Genomic DNA, 21,779 nt, shown 5'->3' with positions numbered 1-21,779 from the left:
TTGTCTCCTGATCATGCAATATTTTTGTATACGTTTGTATTGCCATGGTTTTTACATCAATAACTATTTCTGCTCAAACTTGATCCATAGCAGCAACATAATTTTACAAAAAAAAACATTATTGAGAAAAACAACAGAGACAACGGTGATATTTCAAACAGAGTTTATTATGTTTGTAGTATTCAGATTAACAGTCCCTTGAATGTCTGTACACTAAACTATAATAAAGTAATTACAGTTAATATGAAACAACAGCCATGGCGTTTGTTCCGACTGTGTCAAAAGGAGCACATTCAAATTTTATCAGTGACAGATTCTTAGAAAGGGACCAAAAACATGTGAATTCTAAGCTACCTCCATACCTGGAAAAACACGTCTCAGGGGTAAAAAACAATGTATAGCTTTATCAATATTATTACTTTGTAAAGGACATGCTCTGATGTTTATAATCACTTTGACTCCACATGGCAAAATTGTTGCACTGACTTTAGAATTGTAACTCTGCCCCAAAGAATTTCATGCCAATGCACGTTTTCTAGCCAATTACTTCTAACCAATTAAATATGTAAACATCCCGACAAGACTAAATAATATGTATTTCTTTAAGCCATTCTTGCTATTTTCTCTATCACCCACCCCCCTCTCCTTTCAGTCTAGTTAAATAGATTATTTTATATCTTTTTAAAATTAATCTTCAGACTCCATTTTCTATCATCACCCATAAAAATGAATAAATAAACAAACATTTTCCTTTATGTGCACACATACAATACACCACTTTATTGTGTCACTTCTACCCTAGGCCAATGCAAGGTACTACCACCAATATTTTTTTTGCAAAATGCTTTCTACATTGTATATTGAAACCATACATACTTCTGTGCAGTTCTCTTTTAGTCGTGTGTTATGCAAGCGTGCTTTTTTTGGTTTAATTACACCTTCAAATATGTAAATCTATCTTTGCCACCAAACCAGAGTATATACAGTGCTAATGATATGCTAAATGTACAACCAAATCTCAGCTTGTGTTTGAACCTGAGCAAACAGAAAAGTAACTGGCCCTTTAGGTTTGTCTGCTTTTTAGTTCTTGGTGTTCAGATGCTTAGGCCCAGATCTGGAAAAAGGAAAAGGCGTATGTCACCAGAGAGTTCAGTGTATGTGAAAAGCTGTTTGATTCAACACGTCGATACCGTACCCGAAGAGTGTGGTCCCAGGATCCTGTGCAGAAGGCCGTCCCGTCGGGAGAGACGAGCAGTGTGCTGACACGGTTCTCGTGCCCAAACAGAAAAGAGACTCGTGTTCCTTTTAGAACGTCCCAGACATTAATGGTGTAGTCGTTGTAGCCTCCAAATAGTAGCCGGCCTGGAAAACATTATACATACACAGAAACAATTAAACATTAACTCGCTAAACCTTAAATGGAGATTCTTTTTCTGTTAAAAGACACAAATTGATCAACATTTTGTTTTTGGTGTTATTAATATATTCTTGTGGCATTTTTCTCATGATGGAGGACATAGGTGAGGAAATTAAGTATTTCTTTATTTAAATGGGTGTGAAAAAGCTTGTAGGTGTGATGTTGAGGCTACTACAGCAAGCAGAAAAATAATTAGAAAAATAAAAGATTATTATTTGTTTTTAATATTATTATTATAAATATAAACTGTTTTTCAGAAATAAAACAAACAAAGAGAAAACATTTTTTTATATATAAATATTAAATAGTTTGTTACTTTTGACAGAAGTAAACATGACTTCCTTTCAAAATAAAATACACCCAGTGTGATCTAGTATTATCTCAATGCAGCAACTGTAGTAGTAGAGAGAGTAATGTCAGCAGTGATTTAAAAACAGTTTATATTACAGTTGTGGCGCATCTCAGCCAATAATCTAACAAATCAAAATTAAACCAGAGCTCATTAAGGGATCTTTCCTGTGATTTTTTTAACTGTAGAGAGTGCTTAAAATCCTTTGAATTTGTCCAGAAATTAAAAATCTGCTTTATAATCTGGTGCATCTTAATTCTGATTGGATTTACTGACCTCCGATTAATTTTCTGTGATACACAACATTTTATCAAAATGTTTTAGTGATACATTTGTCCTTCAGCCGTTTGTCATTGAGTTAAATAAAGTTAGATTTCTTTATTTCTTTGTTTTACTTAAAAGTTACTCTATTTAAATTGAAAAACTGTATTTTTTTTTTCTTGAACCCGAGAACCACAATGGATGAGTAAAAGAGCCACATGTGGCCCTGGAGCCGCAGGTTGCAGACCCCTGAGATAGATAATGGGAAAAGAGGGCAGGCTTACTCCATGCCAACAGTCCTGCCCATAACTAAAGGCAAATTTCCTATGAACTACTGTCCCTCTGCAGAAAGTTTGTTTTATTATTTTGGCTAAAAACAGCATAATCATAATTAAAAGACAACCGGGAATGGTTTTATAATAGTTTAAAAGATGATCGGAGCTAAAATGATGAAGGAAAAGTTGTAAGTGTCCTACTGCTGAGGGAGAAATCAACACTGGAGACTCCAAATATGATGCTCTCCTTGGAGTAAATAGCCACTTCTCTGTCTGCCCTTAAATCATACAGGCGGCACTGCAACACAAGTTAGAATTTAATTAAAAATAAATACTGTACAGATAAAAATAAGTGACTTAAAGATACAACTATGAACAAAATTCTAATAAAAATGTAAATAATTAAAAAACAGGAATAAAAATCAATAAATCAAATTATCTCCAAACAAGATTTGAAAACAGCAGATCTTGAATAAATGAGGTGAACTAGAAAACAATGAGTAGTGGATACAGTTATAAAGTTATTTCTGATTACTCACAGTGGCATCATCTGAGCTGGATGCAAAAGCATCTCCACTGGGATAGTATCTGTTAAATAATGTAACACATTTCTGTTAAATAACATCATAAAACTGTTATGAGAGCATAAAAACTCTACATATTTAATGTATTCTGAGATAAATGGAGCAATTTTTGCTCCTAGATAATTTCCTTTCTTTACTAGGTTAATGTAGACAGACTTACCGCACACTGTTTATGTCTGACTCATGCGTTTCAAAGGACTGGATGCATTGCCCTGAGCGCATGTCCCACACGTTGGCCTTCTTATAGCAGCCCTGCCACCACACACAAACACAATGTGGCAAAACATCCAAAGATAAACCCCACCCGCCTGCAGGGGACGGAGGGCATCCTCACCCCTGAAACGAACGTGTTCCCGGTCTCGGAGGGGGCCAGGTCCAGACAGAGCATGTCTGCGGCGTGTCCATGGAAACTCTGCAACGGCTGCCCGCTCTCAACATCCCATAATGCACACGTCCTGTCCCCACTGGTGGTCAGGATCTTTGGCACAAGGAGGAGGAGGGAAGAATAATGACTGAGCTCCAGTTTAAAAATAGACTTAGTCATAAAACACAGAGTGATAAAAGGATCTTTGACGGAATATCCAACCAGCAGAAATTATGGAAGCCAAATAAGTCACCGGAAAATGTTTGTGAAACTGAATGTTGAACCAAAAAAATGACTAAAATGCTTATAGACAATTATTTAATTAAATATATATATATATATATATATATATATATATAATAAATAATAAGATTGAAAAGCAGCAAAAATATTTTAAAATAAATTTTTTTAACAAATATCTACTACATACACACAATATTTAGTTTAATTTAATATAAATTACTCTATAACTACATGCTAAGTGTATGCAATCCTTAAATACCAGATACTTTGTTTTGATATTTACCTACATCCATTTTAAAAGCACATTTTAGAGCTCCCTATATATTAATATTTTACCATTTTTAATTCAAAATCTTTATTTCGATAAGAAGAATTCACACAAAATCTAATACAAGTGAATAAATAAAAGGGAATATAAAGAAGAAACTCAATCATCTGAATCTTTTACATTTTTTAGATAAACAAACATATTTTAGAGCTAAAAAAATAATACAAATTCAACCGAAAAGCATATTAGTAATTGTTAATTTGCATAAAAAAGATCCCATATCAGAAGCTCATACACATGGCATTCTATGGAAAACCATTAGAAATTGATCTCCAACTCTGGTTAATTCACTTCTGTTATGTAATGGATGCTAATGCATTAAGTTATCGGTAACTTATTTGGTCTGGTAAATAACTCAATTTTCTTTGCTGCTTTTCCCACATTTATTTTTTTTATTTTTTGTTGCAATCATCACACAGTTTCTTTCCATGTTTTCTCACTTAAACAATACATTTTAGTTAATTGTTTTTACATTATTTTGCTTTTATGTTAAATTTATATTTGATTTTTTCTGTTCTTCAAGAATAAAATGATGAAACCTCATACTTACCACATACTTAGTGGCCTTAATGGGTGTTTTTCATGTTCTTTCTTAAATATCGATGTGATAACTTTATGAAGAAAACAAAAAGCTCTGCTTGTGTTTTCCCCCTCATCCACTGACTCCGCCCTCCCGGCGCTTCGTCTCTCACCTGCATGTCTGAATTAGTGAAGCTGCAGGCAGACAGGTAGTTTGTGTGCATGGCCACCGACTTCTTCTTTGCTGCCAAGGTCTCAGTCTTGTCCAGAGACAGAGGATACACTGAGCATTTATTGTCCAGACCCCTGTGACAGTATAAAAGAAACGTGAAAATATCAAATTTGAATAAAATAGATAAATAACCCTGGCAGTGTTAGCATCCGCATACTCACCCACAGGCTACGGCACAGCCGGAGGGGGCGTACCCGCAGGCCATCACCCAGGTGCAAGGCATTGTCACAGCATGCTCCTAATAAAAACGGAAACACAAAGCAGTGTGAGTCTGCTGTGGAGAATTCATTAGGCTTGAATAAAAGACAACAGAGAGCAATGGGAGGAAGGATACGCAGGACGTCAAATCTATTTAAAAATGAGAGTGGATAAACTTTACTTTGTTTTTATCCGTTCCTAAACATCAAAAATGATAGAAAATCAGAATTTTACTTTCTAAATTAGACCCAAATGGTAATAATAGAATAGAATAGAAAAGATTAGATTAGAATAGAATAGAATAGAACAGATAAACTGTATTGTTCAATAAACACAGCAGAACACAATACAATTAAATAAAACTGATAGAATGAAATAATAGCATATTTTACATAAAGGTCATAAAAACAAAAAAACATGAACCTATCAGAGCTTATACAGCAAAACTCTTGTAAAAGAAGAAGAAGCTAAAAATGAGTTCATAAAATATGAATGTGGCATGTTGCTGTGGTTTTGCTGACATAGTTGCAGCTAATTGTGTATTTATTGTTTAGTTGTGGTGTTTTTTCTTAGATTGTTTACATTTTTTATATTCTTTTAGTCCTTAACTGGAACCTGAGCATTTTTTTTTTAATACATGTGACTTTTGATGGGGGAGAAACTAAAGCAGGGGTGTCAAACTCAATCGCATAAGGGGCCAAAATACAAAACACACCTCAGGACGCGGGCCGAACAGGATAAACATTTATTGAACACAGTAAAACTACATTTTTAATACTTTAAACTGTAACTTTTTACCATAATTATGAGCTAGATATATAGCATTACCTGTGATAATGCTAGTGGGAATGCTGTAAGCTGAATTTGGCTGCTGAAGATGCTAGTGCTGCTAGCTAAAAACGTGCTGCTAGCTAAACACGCTGAAGCTGATACCTCAACTATAATAGCTAAATGCCAAATTAGCCTAAAAAATCAAACAAACAAAAAAAGAAAACAGGTTAGTCAAAATAGCTAGCATGTAGCTGAAAAAATAGCTAAACTTCTTAAATGATCCTAAAAAAACAGAAAAAAGCCAAAATTAGCAAAAACAGCAAGCATGTAGCTGAAATATTAGCTACATTTCAAAATAGCCTTAATAAATCTTAGTAAATGCCAAAATAGTCAAAAAAGCTAGCAGAATGACAACTTTTAAACTGTAACTTTTTAACATAATTATGAATAGTAAAAAGACAGGGATATTATTCCAGAATAAATCAGTTTAAACCTTAAATAACTTTCAATATTTTATTCTCCATAAAAATACATTTTGTCATTAATAACAATAAAACACATGTGTATGGGGTGCCGTTTGTAAATCAGAGATGTTAAATTTTTTACATCAATGTTTTCAGATATTTAGCGCGTTTTAGGAGAAAAAAAACAGGTTTTGTTTTTCAAATGCATATTCTCACCCTGTAAATTAATATATTTATAAATGTTAAATTTAATAACTAAATATTTAGTTAACCAACTAAATAGCAGTGTCACAAGAGAAGTAAAGATATTTCGTGTGTAATTGTTGCATCTCCTGGTAACAGCTTTTCCAAAATTACCCATGTTTAAACCGTAGCTGACTTTGTCAAAACATGAAATGAGCAAAAGCTTCACCGCGCAATGCATCCCTCCTCGCAGCATGTAAACACAAGCACGAGCAGCGATAACGTTACAATTGATCAGCAATGTGTGCTAACTCTGGCAAAAATAGGCAGAAATAAAGAATTATGATGTGAAGTTTTAAGATGGTTCATAGCTTTACCTGCCGCAGCTGAATTGAGAAAGTAGCTAAAAACAGTAGCTAAAAATGCTACTAAATGTTATGTTTTTAAGGTCATCCTCCAATCCCTCAATTTTAGCAGGCACCGGAATTGTTACGTCGCCTCTTTTAAGACATGGCAGCTGTTTTTTCCACATTTATATGTAGTTATAGATCCAAAACAAAAGGAATTGCGCTGTGGCTCAACAGTTGTACCGGCGTCTACCGGAAGTTTCACCCATGATTCACGCAAAGGCTCATGGGGGATCGGGGACTGACAGGGCTCAGCACCGAACGCGTCACATATCTCCCACCATGCACTGCGGCTCAAAATTTATATTTGGTCAAGAAAAAAACCTTTAATAGTAATATTTACGTTTCTTCATATTTTATTTACAATATATAGGATGTCATTCATGTTTGCCAAAGCACCCTGAAATAAAAAAGTTCACCGGAAGTGAAACCATTAGTTAACACATAGGGCTGATACACCCACTATAAATACCGATCAGCGACAATTTCTTTACTGAGAGTTGGCATGTTGACGGGCATCCTGGTCGAGGAGGGGTCGGACCGGCACATATGCGTCTCGTGCTAAGGTAAACTGCCATGGCAACAGCACATAAGCACCACACATACAATTGCATACATACATATGGTAAATGCAAACATCCCCCTTAGTCACAATGAGCGTCATCGCTGGGGCCATTCGACCTCCCGGGCTCTGCCTGACTCGTCAACTCTCCCCTGGGCGAAAGCAGCGGGGGTATTTTTTTTTTCTTTCACAAGAAAAAATGAAACAAATGGAAGGAAAGATGTTGGATTGTATTTGCATTGGACTGTTGGTTCACATGGAGTTATATTTGTGCCACCATATTGCAAGCAAAAGCAAGCAGGGAGGTGCCTCTCATAAATCTAGCTTGTTCATAATTAAAAACTTAAGCAGAAATGTAAACTTATATTTTCTTTCAGGAACATTAAACATCTAGGAATTTGACATTTGAGGGTGTTGTTTAGTCCGTTTTTTTATGTTAGAAACATAATTTTCCTCATTTTAGTTGAAGTATTACAACGGAAATAGATTTGTTTAAAAAATAAAAGCCATTCCCTTCCTATCGGGGTATAAACCAATCACTCTCCTTGATACAGATTACCACCAACAGCCAATAGGAGTGTCGAACGCAAATGAGCAGATTCAAGAACCAATCAAAATCAAGAAAGAGCGGGCGCATAGTTGTTGTGGTTGAAGGTTCACTTCCTCTTTTTGCAGCGTGAAATCAATAAAGTTACAGCGGAATTGTTGCAGCAGGAAGACAAATGGACGCGGGGAGGCATAGAAACAGATGAAGGTACTTTAAAATCAAAAACACTCGTTTCAATATATTTTGTCATGGAAGCGGCGGTAAAGTAGTGAAGCTCGTGCCGCCGGAGCTCTTCTCACAAGACTGCGCCATGTGACGTCGATTAGGAGAAAAACACGGGACAGCCGCTGCCCAGTTTCTGCTGCTCTGTAGCTGCTGACTAATGCGAATGAAATGTTTTACTTCCAACTTTCTATTTTCACTCAATAATAGTTCCAACATTTCACTAAGATTGAAGCTCCTGTTTTTGTGTTTTCGTTTTCAATGCGATAGGGGACAAAATAAAAGCCTCCTTATGGTTTTATTTAGAAAATATTTGTCAGTTGTGTATGCCAAATTCTCTACCCACTGGGAGCATTAAGTACCTCTAAATAATAGCATCGTCATTTTTACATAAGCAACTTAAAATAAGCAAATACAAAGTTACTTCTAAAATAAGTCTTACTGCATATTTTAACTTTAACTGAGTAAAAATCTCATAATAAGCTGTAAATTATAACTTTTTTGATCAACATTTGGCTAAAATTTATCCTGATAATACTCAACAATATTTTCTCATTAATGAAATCTGTGTAATATCTGCATCAGATGACACAAACATATAATCTTGAAGTCAAATATCTGTCCATAAGTGTTGCAGATATAGTTCAGTTTTGACTATTTAATCAAAATAAACCATAAATTATCCCACTTACAACACAAAAAGCTTACTGCTTGCAGCACTGAGTTAAAACTACATTTTTCCCCTTAGATTTTTTTAAATTTAAATGTAGAAAATATTTGATTTATATATTTAGACAAACAAAATGAATAAAAATAAATAAATAAAACCTTTATTTGTTATTGTATGGTATTAGCCAACAAGTATTAACAATAATAGAAAGTCTTGAATCTCTTATGTACTCTGCATTGTAAACACCCTTTTTCAGAAAGGTAGCAACGTATAACTACTACTTATTTAATTATTTTAATGTTTTCTTTCAATAGTAAAGACATATTTACATTTACACTTTAACAATATATTTTTAAAGTTTAAAATATAAACCAAAATCATATTAAAACTACTACTTAAATCTTTACGTTTGTCTGTTATTTTGTCCCTCTTAGTTGTATAACTTTCTTCGTCACTATATTTACTTCTATTTAAGTATTATTGTGAAGGAATGCTTCTTCATTACTGTTGTTCTGGTGGAGAGATAGATTTCCTTTTAACTATTGAGGTTCATGGTTTTCCTCTTGCAGTCGAGGATGTGCGTAGAGATGAAATCTTCAACACAGTGAAGTGTTCACATGAAGATTTGCATGTACGGTCGGAGCAAACATGGTGCACGTCTACAACTGCCATCCGTTCAAGTCCCAGCAAATTGTCCAGGCAAGTGCAACACAAAAATACACCTGGATGAGTGTTTACTGCCAATGCTTGTCGGACAAACCTGAAAATGGGACTAGTTTTTGTAGCTAAAGCAGTGGTTTTAATTGTTTGAGTTCTTTGTGGTGAAGGTGGAGCAGGAACCTGGACTGGTCTGCTGTGGAGGTGGAGCCCTGTTTGTCGTGGCTACAGGAGGATGCAAGGTCACCGTAAAACAATGTTTTTATACCAGTTTATTTGTTTATTTTGGGATATGCATTTTTATGTTGTTTGCCCATCTATACTGTTTTAGAAAATTTGAGGATTTTCTAACTTTGCTGTGTTGAATTGAACTCAGGTGGAGGTGTACAATCTGGAGAAGGAGGGCTGCCCCCTGATCTGTCGCTTTGCCACCATGGGGACGGTGAAAAGCATCCAGTATAGCAAAATAGGTACAAACATTGACTTTTTGTTGCCAACATTAGCAGAAATGCTATTAATGTGAATTTTCTTCCAGTGGATCATAAAAATGACATTTGATTCCTTTCTCACTTTACCTAAGGCGACTACCTGGTTACTATTGAGGAAAAGAACAACGCCACTTACCTGAGAGCTTACACCAACTGGCGCTTCCAGGTACACACTGAACTTAACCCAAATAATCGATGTTGCATCCTTGTTTTACACATTATTATTAAAAATATATCCAGAATCCAAGACTATCATGTTACCCCACCTAGCTTGACAGATGGCGTCAGACACAATATTTAAATTTCAAATAAAAATAGAACAGTTAAAGATGTGATATACATTAGATATTTGAATGAATTCTTCAGAAAAGGAAGTTTGTTTAGCAACTTTTTGATTTCAGTTTTTCCTGATGCAAAGAATTCTGTACAAAAATTGGATGATTTTAAATAGATATTGATAATAATAATTTAAATGCAAAATTTTGTTCTAATCTCTTTGGTTAGAAATGTTTGTACAGAGCTAGAAAGTAAAAAAATGTTCCACGACTTTATTTTTCTGTTCCCTCGTGTTTGCTTGTATTCAGGCGGAGGAGAAGGCTCGGGTTGGGGTGCGTTTGTTGGGCCACCTGCTGGGTGGAGCGTCGGTGTGGGGTGGAGTGCAGATGGAGATCATTGAGATCCCTCTGTCAGAGCGTCCCATTGCTGTTTCGTGTTGCTCCGTCACCGGAGATCTTTTAGTCGGCTGTGAGAACACGGTGATTCTCTTTACCCTGAGCAGACAGAACCAGCAGAACTTGGTAAGATCCTACAATAACTGATAGATCATGCACATTTTCTTATTTTATAATCTTTTACTGAGAATAACTTACTCAGTTTTGCCTTTTTTCTGCTGTTTTAATATATCTGCAGAGCCTTCGAAATTCATTGACAAACTCTCAGCAGATCTGCAATCAGAGTCAAGGTGACTTAACATAAGTAATATGTGAATGCGTGAAAAAATATCTTACAGTCTTTAAAACATAAAGTGAGGTTATTTATCATTATTGTAGTAAGATAGTCCTTATACTGGGGGTACTTTGTGACTTATGACAGATTATCAGAAGTTAAAAACACATATTTTTTTATTTTCTTGCAGGACAAACTATGTCAAATCCAAATCTTTCTGTTTTGGATTTTGAGCGGTCAGTCATCCTGCACCTTCCAAAAATGTCTCTTAAACAGGTCTTTGACTTTCATTGCTTTTTATTGCTCTGTGTTTTTGTAACATACCATTATTTTTTTTTGTTTTGGTTATTAGCATTGGCTATACAAACCAAATTATATTTTTTCTGCCATAAGTGACTAAGTAAAAATGTTTTTAAACCTCACTCGTCCTGTTCCTAGGTGGCGTTGTGTGGAGGATATGTTGCAGTGCACGCAGAGCTGGAGGTTTTGGTGCTAAAACTGGAGGCAGCATCTGAGCCTGCAGCTGCAGAAGAACCACTGCAAACAAGTAAAAGTGGTAAAACAAACAAACAAAAAAAAATCAAACAAACAAACAAAAAATAGCAATTGCATTCAGCACTTTGGTTTTTCTTAAACGTTTGCAAATACAGAGATACAGACGGTTCTTGAGTGTTGACAGAACTGCTGCTCACTGCCGATTGGCCAGAACAAATTCAACAAGGTTTTGACAGTTGATTGGAACTTTACATTTTTAAATATTAAGCAAGTTTGAAGCTTTCCTCCATCCCTAATCAGAACCGACTGAATCTAAGGCCTTCCCATTGTGGAACCCACTTCACTAAATATTTTTCTTTCTTGATTTCCTATTTTGGAATTCTTTTTTTGACGTGTCAATTATTAGTTAATAAGGCTGAAACCTTTATATCGCTTTTTAAGTTTTTTTTTAAATGAGGGTTTTGTGTTTTAATGGTGTTCAAATGAGCAAACATATTTGGAAATTGTCTTCAGTGACCATTTAAGTAGAGCCTAAAATCACTTGGATTAATAGGTTGGTTTGAAATAAGCAGTATAAGGACTAGATAGGATTCTTCTGTTGCTACTTTTTCCTAATTTAAGTAAATAAAAGGAGTTATTTTGAAGACATCTTCTTGAAGTTTCCAGTGGCCGAGTATCGGACAATAAAGAAAGATCTTTGAGCAAATTCAGAACTTGCTGCAGAAATTGGGCTTCTTGCTCAGGAGTGCCTCAATATCCCAGAGAGGACATGCTTACAAATTTTAACGTCCATAAGTGGAAGTCTTTGACTGGAAACAGAAGTCCCCCTCATATCGCTTATGTTCACCTATACTTTGAATTGGTTTCATCTTAACGTTGCCTTCCTAAACTGTCCTAGAATTTGGTCAAAATTGTAAATTTGACTTGTTATTGGATATTTATTTGGCTTGAGACTCTCAATTATGTGTATTTGTGTATGATCAGCAGAACCTCTACAAGATCAGGAAGATTTCCTGCTTATTCCAAGACACCAGGAGCTGCTGGGAAGTAAAGCGAAAGACTGTGACATTCTGGTCACCATTGAAAACACCGGATTGGAGGAACAAGCACAGTACCAGCTGTCCTACATTCTTTTCCGGTCTGTGTGTGTTTTGTGATTTAGATATTTTATTGTTTGCATGTTTGTGCAGTTGCATGTAAACTTTGTCTCTACAGGCGTTTTTCTCCCGAGTTCTTCCAAGGCTGCAGAATGGAGGAGATGCAGATCCACTCGCTGCAGCTTTACCCGCTCTTCACAAGTGAGTACACATGAGACGCTAACAAACTACTTTAAACATTGAATATATTAAAGCTGTATTTTCTGTCCAGGTAATTCCCCGGAGGACCCTGTGTGCGTGTTCTGCTTCTTCTCCCTATCCACTGCCGGCTACCTGTACAGCCTGAAGGGAGGAGTGGAGCTGCTGTCAGCCTATCAGTATCCAGAAAAGGTCCTTCAGGCGGTGCTGTCTGATCACCTGTTGCATGTCATTACCAAGTATGTGTGAAGCTACAGAGACTTTCTTTCCATAAAAAATTTCCCAAATGTAATCTTTAAACCTTTAAATTCTACCTGTCCTCATCTTTATGGCAAATATACATTAAAATAGCATTAAAAAAATTAAGTCGTAAAATTCTGAGTTAAAAGTTGTCATTTTACAAGAATAAACTTGTAAAATTATAAGAAAAAAAGATGTAATTTAACAAGAAAAAAGCCATGCTTTTCAAAAATATAGTTGGTTTTGTAAGCCTCCATCCCCACATTAAGTGCTGAATAAATCCATCAATGCTGCCATTTATGATGATGCCATGAGGCTTTAGTTTGTCATAGGAATCAATCCCAAAATGCATTTGGACTGTTGCAAATATGCTGCTGATGGAATGAACAGTGCACCCGCTGGAAATCCACTCCTTGTGGGTCAAGAATCCTTAAATTTCTTGCTAATTCTTATCAATAATCTCGTTAATATTCAACTTGTTAAATTGTGACTTTATTATTGTAAAATATTAACTCTTACTCATACTTACTCTTACTTTGAGTTTATTCTCCTAAAGTGATGCCTTTTTTCTCATAATTTTACGACTTATTCTTGTAAATGAATACTTTAAAAAAATGTTATAGTGTCCCTAATATATGATTATGCATCTTTCATACAAGTCTTCTATGATTTCTTTTAGTTAAAAGCAATATGTTTGGCATGATGGTTTCAATCATGTCTGTCAGAAATGCGCTGCAGTGTTTCACGGTGCGATGCTCGGCAGTGGCAGCCAGAATGGAAGACCCTTACATTGACACAACCATGAAGGTTCGAAGACTTTTCCTGTTGACTCTTTGATGTTTTTAGCGGAATTACAAATAATTCTGGTAATTTATGGACTGCTTACACTATGTAGTTATGTCTGTTGAAAAGGCTTGTCCACCCAGCACCCTGGACGTGTGTGCCCTCCGAATCCAGTTATTCATCGGTCTGCGCTCAGTTTGTGTCTACAATCAACATGTCATCCTGCTGTCAGCTGCAGACACTGAAACACAACAGGAGCCCGAGCGCAGGGGCCTGTAAGTTCCACACATTCAGCACAAGATACTTGGTTTTATCTTTATTATTTGTATTATTTTAAAGGCTTCATCAGGAAACTGTTGCTTGTGAGGTGACACGTACACCTCACTGAAGTTTTTGACTACAGCTAATGTGTAAGCCTTTTTTTTTTTACTTTGTGTTGTTATTTTAGCAAGTTGAAAGAGAACAACTTGCTGACAGGTATTTTCTTGGCGGTGGGAATCGATCCCGCAACCACGCCAGCTTTGGAGAACCTTCTGTCACGCCCTTTTTTGTAAGAAAATCTTCCCAATTCCCTGCTGTCTATTTTAGATCAAGCTGCAGCGCCCACATTTTTTACTTTTTCACAATTGTTAGCATTTTTTTTCTACTTTTAAAGCAAAATATTTAGATCCAAAAACAATTTTCCAGATTGATCTTTTTTTTATTGTTTCGGGTTTGGTTGACTTCACAACACAAATGTTTACAGCTATTTTAAAGCCTGAGAGTCATGGCTGCTCTTTTTTCAGCTTCTTGTATTACAAAATTAAGTTTAAATATTTTGTTTTTGTTCACACTTTTTTACTTTTGGTTGAGACAAACCAGGTGCAAGCAGATGCTTCCTTCAAGAAAGCTTTTAAATTGGTGTAAAAGATCAGAAAGAAGCGTCAATCAGTCAAAATATAAAAAGCATATCAAAAAGATTATGCAGCTGGATATAACTGTGCAAGTACACAGTTAAAATAACAGGCTTGCATAATAATTTGTTTAGAAAAATTGCTATTTAGTTTGATCTTTTTGTCCACGATGAAATATAGAAACCCTAAATCAGCTTTACATTTATTTAATCATCAGATGTTGCAGTTTGACCTAAAAGAGACCGCAAATTCACAGCCTGAAGCACCCATTACCCTGTTAACTGCCCTGAGTGTTCCCTTTTTAATGTACTAATCTTTTGCTCACTAAAAGAGTTTAGGTTTTTTGCCTTTGCACGGATTAAGCATCCCTTTTCAAAGCTGCACAATCGCTGTTGGGAGTCACAGAGTTGCTGGAGCCTATCCCAGCCACAGACAGGAAAAGTCGGGGTACTACCTGGATGCTTATTACTTCAGCCCTTTGATGGGACAGGGTCAGAATTAGAGTTTGGCCACACAGAGGCCACACAAATATAGACATGTTCCTACATTTTTGTATACATTTGTTCACAATTTTGTTTTCTCAGAAGTAGAAAAAATGAAAATGAATACAAAGTTACAGTTTTTCTTGAAGTACACCTGAAAGACATCCACACAGCAGTAACTCAAAAATAGATGCTACTTCATGTGCTTAATTTTCTCCCATTATGTGGCTTTTTTTTGTTTTCTGGTCATGCTTACTGTCTTTTCAGATGGTAATATGTCTTATAACATTCCTTTACCCAGGTGTGTTTTTGTATCGTTATCTGTGTTTTCCTTTGGTAAGCTTTTGCAAATGCAAGCCAATATCTGCAAAAGTTGTGTAAAATGTGAATCAGCAGTGAATGTTTGACAAATATCTCCTAATTTCCATGTAAAATTCAAGAATATCCTTAAGAAATCAGCTCATGTATTTGATTTTCTAGATGAATGTTTACAATGTTGGGAAGGACTTACGGTACATTGATTTAGCACATCATTGCTTCAGAGAAAAAGAGAGAAAAAGTAGTTATTTAGAGGAGAAGTCGATATACAAGTATGAAAAATGCAACACATTATCTCACAAATCAATACTTGAATCCGATAACAAGCATTACATCATCCAAGCTTAGAGAAGCATTAGCCGTCTTGTTTTTTGTAAGCAGATCTGGTAAAGACCAGTGAAGGGTGCCAGCTGAATTCCTGTAAATCAAAATTCATAATTTTAGAAACTGTCATCCACCCATCTTCTAGAATATGTTCTGGTTCTACGAAATAAATTACTAAAACTAAAGAAACTCAATAGATAACTAGAAAAATGTCAAACTAAGCCAGGTAGACCAGCTGTGAACTGACATCTACAAAAAACTAAAAAGTCATGTTTCTTGGATTCTGCTTTTATTTACATTTTACACTTTTTATGACAATAAAACCTGCCTATCATTGTCATAAAAATGATTTTAAAACTTTTAAAACCAAAAAGCAGAACCAGCAGGTTTTTGGTGTGATAATATGTAACTCATTTAAAATATTTGACATCAGAAGCAGGAAGTGGACAATCTCCTCGCCGAAGGAAACCAGTACAGCCGGACACGGATGGAACCTTTACGTGGTCGACACTGTCCATCCCTTCACTCTCTACCAGGAAATGGTAACACTTGCGTACAAATCAGAAACATCTCTTAAAAGAGAGTTTAGTATATATTAGCCAATGTACAAACTTTCTTTGTGTTCCAGGTTGAATACAGCCGTCGGTACGTGCAGACCACCCCACAATCCCACAGTCTTCGTCACCTCCTCAGTGAAGCACACCTCCTCCTGCGCGCTTCTTTGCTTCAAACACCAGAGCAGAAGCAGAGCGGTGACGGCGACCCATCAGTGTCCTCGAAAACATGTTCAAGCGGTGCGGCTGATGAAAACTCAGCTGCACAGACGAGCAGACAAGAACTGGAGGAGGCGCTCAGGCAGAACTGCGCTCAGCTGGGAGACTGTTTCAGCAGGTACCAGTCCAACACGCCCTGAACAGTACTTGTTCACATGGAAGTTTAAATGCAAACACTTAGCCACATTTTAAATAATTCCTTTCGGTCATCTTCACAGAAAAATAATACAAAAGCATTTTAAAAATTAAACCAATAAAAAAATCTATGCTCTTCCGTCACAGTTCAGACTGTATCTATCATTTTTAAGCTTCTTTTTAAAACTTAGATTTCCCCTGTTCTCCTTGTTGTCAGGGCGAGTCAGAAGGACTGCCACTTAACCCTCCCCTACTACAAGATGTCCGGTTTGACCGTCGGTGAGGTCATCTCCAGAAACCGTCCTACTCCAGAGGGCCCTTCCTCGTACGGCCTTGGCTTCCTGTTTTACCTTAAACTTCACCTTTTAGAGGAGACAGAGCAGCATCTCAGTCAGGTGACCAAATGCATCAAAAACTGAACTTCAATTGTCCGAAATTGTCCAGAACCTGATTCTTTTTTATAAAATATCCCAATTGGGCAGTCACTCAACATTTCTTTTACTTATTGCATTGCTGGCTAAAATAGATGTCTTTATTTCAAAACATAACTTAAAAAAGTTTCCCGTCTTTGCAGGAAGAAGCAGATGAAATCATTTACATCTTCAGCCAATCAGAGCCCTTCTTTCTGGTCAGCGTGTGTGCCAGCCCGTGCATGATAAACTGCAGTCCAGCTCAGACGCTCCAGATTTTGCAGCGTCTGGAAGACACAGCAGGTGTGTCCGTCCCACTGACGATCACCATGGCAACCATGGCGCTGCGTCTGGGAAAACCGCAGGATTACACAGAGCTGATGGAGCGACACGCCGAGGTTACACTGCAGTTGTTGTATATTTTTTTCTAAAATCCATCCAAAACATTTATTTAAAACTTAGTCTATCCAGCAAGATGGAGCTTTTTGGTTAAAATACATTTGCATGATTTCATGTTTTTACACAAACATTGCAAATTAAGAAATATATCTTAAGAAATTAACAAAAATGCATTAAAAGGGGAAAAAAATGCATTTTAATGGTAGATTGAGTGTGAAACTAGCCGAATCTTAATAGTTTTTAATGGTAGCTGCTCTGGAGGAAGTTGCAAATAACAGGAAGTGATGGCAGGATGTTTTCAAATGTGAGATACCAAGAACGTGAAGATTTGAAGTCATGTTTTATTTTGGTGTGCACATTCAGATGCAGCTGGTGTATGGGTTTATAGAGGAGCCCAGGCTGTTGCTGCACGGAGGAGGAGAAGGACAGCACACTCAGGTTCATCCCACCTCATTGGCGCAGCAGCTGGCGAACACCCAACCTGGACTGCTGGTGGCTGCGATGGTGGCTTTACATGAAAACTGCAAAGTTCAGCTGGAACAGGCCGATTTTGTTTTCAAAGTGAGTGTCCTTGATGTGGAGGACTAAAAAAGCAACAAAAATCAAATTTAATTTTTTGTTTTACTTCTAAATCTGTGTTGTTTTTGTCAAGGAGCTGGGCTGTGAGAACACTTTAGAGGTGGATTTCTGGGAGGCAATGCTAATGGCCTCCTCACAGGATGCTGTCATTCAGGAGCTTCTGTTCCGGCTGGCATCAGTTTACATCGACCGGCTGACAAACTCAATCAATGAAAGAGCGCCGCAGCGCAGGTCTCTAAAGAGTGCAGACGATCTGGTACGCTTAATATTTTTAGTAGTTTTAGCTAGAGCACCTTCTTTTGTCTGTAAGATTCCACACGGCAAAAATAAGCTAGCAAAGGAACATCTTCACTCATTACATTTTGAATAAATGTCTGTCTTTCAGATCACCTCCTGCTCTCATTATGGCGCTCTGTACCCGTGGCTCACTGTTCTAAACCCAACTCACAGTACCACGTCTGAACACCAGGAGGCGCTGCACAAACTGCAGGTATTTAAAGCTGCTCACAGAATAACAAAGGATGGCATCAGTTGTTTTTTTATATATTTATTTAGTGTCTCAAAATTATCATTTTGTTTTGTTTTACATTTTTATATAAAGTTTAGCAAATTTGACAGATTTTAGTCATGTAATGTAAATAATCAGAGTTTTATTTTGAAACTGGGAGAATTTAAATTGTTCTGCCCACAGAGCACTAAGATATAGTTCGAAAAGTGTGTAGTATAAATGCACAATGAGTAAGCAGAGGTTTGCTTAAAATGATTAGACTAACATAAAGAAACAAAGTTCACAAATGCTGGAGAATCTTAAAGCATTATTCATAGTGGGAAAACTTTTAATTTTAAAACCAATGATATGATATCTAGTACTTAATATAAATATGTCAAATTGATCAAATGTTTAGAATAAACGTATTTATATTACTAACAGGGAAAGAGCAAGATCTATCTTTTTTAACCTTTAATGTTAATTTATCTCAGCGGTCACAAAAAAATATTAACCAGCGAAAATAACAGAAAAGAAATTGTTTTTTTTATCATTATTTTGATCTATAACATCCATACATCTGTGTCTCCAGTCTCTGCTGTGTGGTCCTTCCCTCTCTGTTGGCTCCATCATGCCTCTACTGGAGCGTCTGTCAGAAGAAACCTTGTGGGGCTTCAGCCTGCACCTCCTCTGTGCCACCAGAAGGGGGCAGTATGAAAGCAGCATTGAGCAGTTGCTGGACAGGTGTCCTCAGGCCATCATAGCCTACGCCAACCACCAGTTACAGGATAAATATATGGTTTGTGCTAAGATTGACCTTGCAATCTAAAAGGTTTTAACACTTCCATGGGTTCGTTTTCATTTCTGTGTGATGCTGGGCTGATCTTTGCAGACACTATGGTGGCAGAAGCTGCTTCCGGAGCTTTGCAAGCGGACCAGAGCCGCTGCAGAGAACAGCATTCTGCTGGGGGCTCTCAAAGGTATCAGACTTTCTTCTGTTGAAGTCTTATCTTGGTCAATACATGCACTTTAAAACGTTGTTTAAACAATCAGGCTTATTCTACATGATTTAGCAGATCATTAGGTCATTTTAGTACTAAATTTATAGCAACAAAAAAAAAATCGATTTTGTATGCAGTATTTGGGTATAGTGGCAAGAGCGTGCAATGCAGATTTAGCAAATATTTACCACAAGGAGCAGCTATAACAAGATATCTAGCAGTGGAGAATATTTTTTTTATGTAAAAATACCCAAGACTTTTGGTTCATGTATAATCAAAGCTTTATTTAAACAGTGTTTTATTAACAAAGTCGTTTCCTTCTCAACACAAAGAAGGCTTCTGTCTCCGCCTGTTCAAATATTAAGAGGTTATAAGTGGTAAAGGAACGAGGAAATGACATTGTTTTCAGTAAGAGTTGTGCTCCGCTCAGGTTTCAACAGGACTCACTCAACCGTAAGCCCCTTGACAGGCTCGTGTTGTTGACATTAAACATTTCCATTACCAAGCTGTGAGAATCCACTTTGCATTGTTATTACATCAAATTTTCGTTTTTTTCCCCTTGTGCCAACAATGATGTAACCTTGATTTAACCCACAGGTGTTGTACAAATTGAGTTCACCTTCCTCTTTTATGAGTGATTTATAATATAAGAAAACATTTCCAGAACCTTTATGTGGGGGAAGTTTTAGTTTAAAGTTAATGTTAATAAAAAATGTCTGACGTTTTTTGTTTGTTCATCATGTTTCCATTCTGTGCCAACAGAGACCCTGGTGGTGGTTGCCATGGAGACGAGTCCTGCTGAGTTTTTGGAGCTAATTCCCGATGACGGCACGGCGTCGTACTTTCTGCCTCACCTGCTAACGTGCAGCCAAAGACATTTGCTGGCCTGAGAAACTCGTACATTTGAGATGAAGACCTGAGCGGCGGAGTCTGCGAAAGCTCAAAGAATCTTTAGCTGCATCTGAATCTACTCCAGACAACCTTTTATGCAATTAAATTCAAAGAAGAAGCATTTGTTGTATTTTAAAATAGTGTATGTACATCTTGATGCATGGAGGCTTTTCTTTTACAAGTTGACAGCTGTCTTCTATGTGTCAGCTGTCTTATATATTTTTATTTTATTGTGCATATCTTTACATCTTTGCAGAGTTTCAAGTTTAACTTGTACATCTAAATGCTGAGAATTCTTTGACAACTGATTAGATAAACATTTCAGTTGTCTGAATTATCATTTTTCCATCTATGGAAAAACATATTTTCTCTTTTTTCCCCTGACTACAATTTTATTTAATATTTTATCGTAAGTGTTCCATAGGTATAAATATAGTTGCACAAACCTTTAGTGGTTATTCACAATCTCAAGTTCTCTGCTTTTGAACTAAAGTTGCTCACAAAACTGCGTGCTGCCCGTGTTGTGTTTCCTAAGAAGCTCAGGTCACTGATAAGACTGAAGACGGTCACCTTTGTTACTGCTGTAGCTGATTGAATGCTGATGGGAGATTGATTGATTGTGGAGGCGTTGAGTAAGTCAACTCAACAGGGAAGTGGACCGTTTTCAGGTTATGACATTGTCCTCCAAAGAAATATTTGTTTAATTCTTTCAACTAAAATAATAACAATGTATATAGATAGAAGTAAAATATGTGTATAATCATATAGATATGCCCAAATATGTGAAGTCGGTGAAGATCAAGTATCCTAAGTTTTGTTGAATTCAAAAGATTATACATTTTTAACAAATATTTTCATCTAAGGCCAATTTTTTTATATTGCATTATTTTCTATATTGTCAAGAGGAATGTATCTGCTTAAAGCTGCTTTTGTTTTTCAGTTTAAACAACAAAACAGATTTTTTTGAATCTCATCACAGGTCTTTCAATCTTCTTATGTCTTGTTTTCGTAGCTGATTCTGGAAACTTCTGTCCTGCTTCTGAAATTGATTCTCTGGCTTCATTTATCGTCGCTTCTGGAGTTCTCTGTATGCAGTAAAGGAACTCTGTTCATTTCAGTCGCACCTGTTAATGAAAACATTTATATTTAACTTTCACTCAGGAGGAGTCCCTCAAGGCCTTAGTTTAGTACTTCCTTTTTTAATTACATCACTTTGACTGGGTAAACTTTCAGAAAATTTAAACTTTTTGATCATCAATAAAGAACTTTGCATCTCTGGCTGCATTTAAAAAATACTTGAAAACAAATTACAGTTCTTCATTTTAATAAAACATTTGAAAATTGGTCCACTTGATCTTATATCCAACAAATGATTTAACTAATGGACATTTGGTGTATTTGCCAAATACTCTATTAGGTAAGATTATGTTTTTAAAAGGAGAAAAAAAATTACCAAAATAACATGGTGTTTGACATGTTCCTTATTTGCAGTTTGTGAATATGTTGCGATCTATGGCTCTTTTCTTTGTGTTGTCAGCGTGTTTAAAATGCAGTCTAATGTTATAACTGGAAACAAAAAAACTGTCAC

The 21,779-nt window shown here is 36.3% G+C and overlaps 2 protein-coding genes across 7 annotated transcripts; one reads left to right on the top strand and one right to left on the bottom strand.

Annotated features, from left to right (window-relative positions):
- Positions 1-146: 146 nt before the first annotated feature.
- Positions 147-7,323, bottom strand: LOC112150354 (guanine nucleotide-binding protein subunit beta-5a). 3 transcript variants are annotated; one of them, XM_024278594.2, is made up of 9 exons: positions 7,216-7,323; positions 4,734-4,810; positions 4,514-4,646; positions 3,221-3,364; positions 3,047-3,138; positions 2,842-2,890; positions 2,504-2,600; positions 1,196-1,362; positions 147-1,114 (listed from the first exon to the last, which is right to left on the bottom strand). In XM_024278594.2, exons 2-9 carry the CDS (start codon positions 4,793-4,795, stop codon positions 1,103-1,105), a joined length of 756 nt encoding a protein of 251 aa, XP_024134362.1. In that variant the 5' UTR covers positions 4,796-4,810; positions 7,216-7,323; the 3' UTR covers positions 147-1,102. The 3 variants fall into 3 exon arrangements, with proteins under 3 accessions (XP_024134362.1, XP_024134359.1, XP_036067477.1); XM_024278591.2 differs by lacking the exon at positions 7,216-7,323 and adding an exon at positions 6,566-6,804; XM_036211584.1 differs by lacking the exon at positions 7,216-7,323 and having other exon boundaries at positions 4,514-4,584.
- hps3 (HPS3 biogenesis of lysosomal organelles complex 2 subunit 1) lies at positions 6,931-20,699 on the top strand. 4 transcript variants are annotated; one of them, XM_024278584.2, is made up of 25 exons: positions 6,931-7,161; positions 7,833-7,911; positions 9,166-9,295; positions 9,424-9,495; positions 9,630-9,723; positions 9,834-9,907; positions 10,326-10,538; positions 10,651-10,702; positions 10,877-10,962; positions 11,125-11,242; positions 12,166-12,319; positions 12,397-12,479; positions 12,550-12,715; positions 13,442-13,523; positions 13,629-13,774; positions 15,950-16,058; positions 16,145-16,407; positions 16,642-16,819; positions 16,999-17,232; positions 17,597-17,794; positions 17,886-18,068; positions 18,198-18,302; positions 18,892-19,098; positions 19,192-19,279; positions 20,063-20,699. In XM_024278584.2, exons 3-25 carry the CDS (start codon positions 9,245-9,247, stop codon positions 20,188-20,190), a joined length of 3,084 nt encoding a protein of 1,027 aa, XP_024134352.1. In that variant the 5' UTR covers positions 6,931-7,161; positions 7,833-7,911; positions 9,166-9,244; the 3' UTR covers positions 20,191-20,699. The 4 variants fall into 4 exon arrangements, with proteins under 4 accessions (XP_024134352.1, XP_024134354.1, XP_024134355.1 ...); XM_024278586.2 differs by lacking the exon at positions 7,833-7,911; XM_024278587.2 differs by lacking the exon at positions 6,931-7,161 and having other exon boundaries at positions 7,762-7,911; positions 12,169-12,319.
- Positions 20,700-21,779: the final 1,080 nt, after the last annotated feature.

Source organism: Oryzias melastigma, linkage group LG4, assembly GCF_002922805.2.
Source record: "Oryzias melastigma strain HK-1 linkage group LG4, ASM292280v2, whole genome shotgun sequence".
In the NCBI taxonomy this organism is placed as follows: domain Eukaryota; kingdom Metazoa; phylum Chordata; class Actinopteri; order Beloniformes; family Adrianichthyidae; genus Oryzias; species Oryzias melastigma.
Note: the sequence above shows the minus strand (reverse complement) of the source record. Positions and strands in the feature narration are given on the sequence as shown.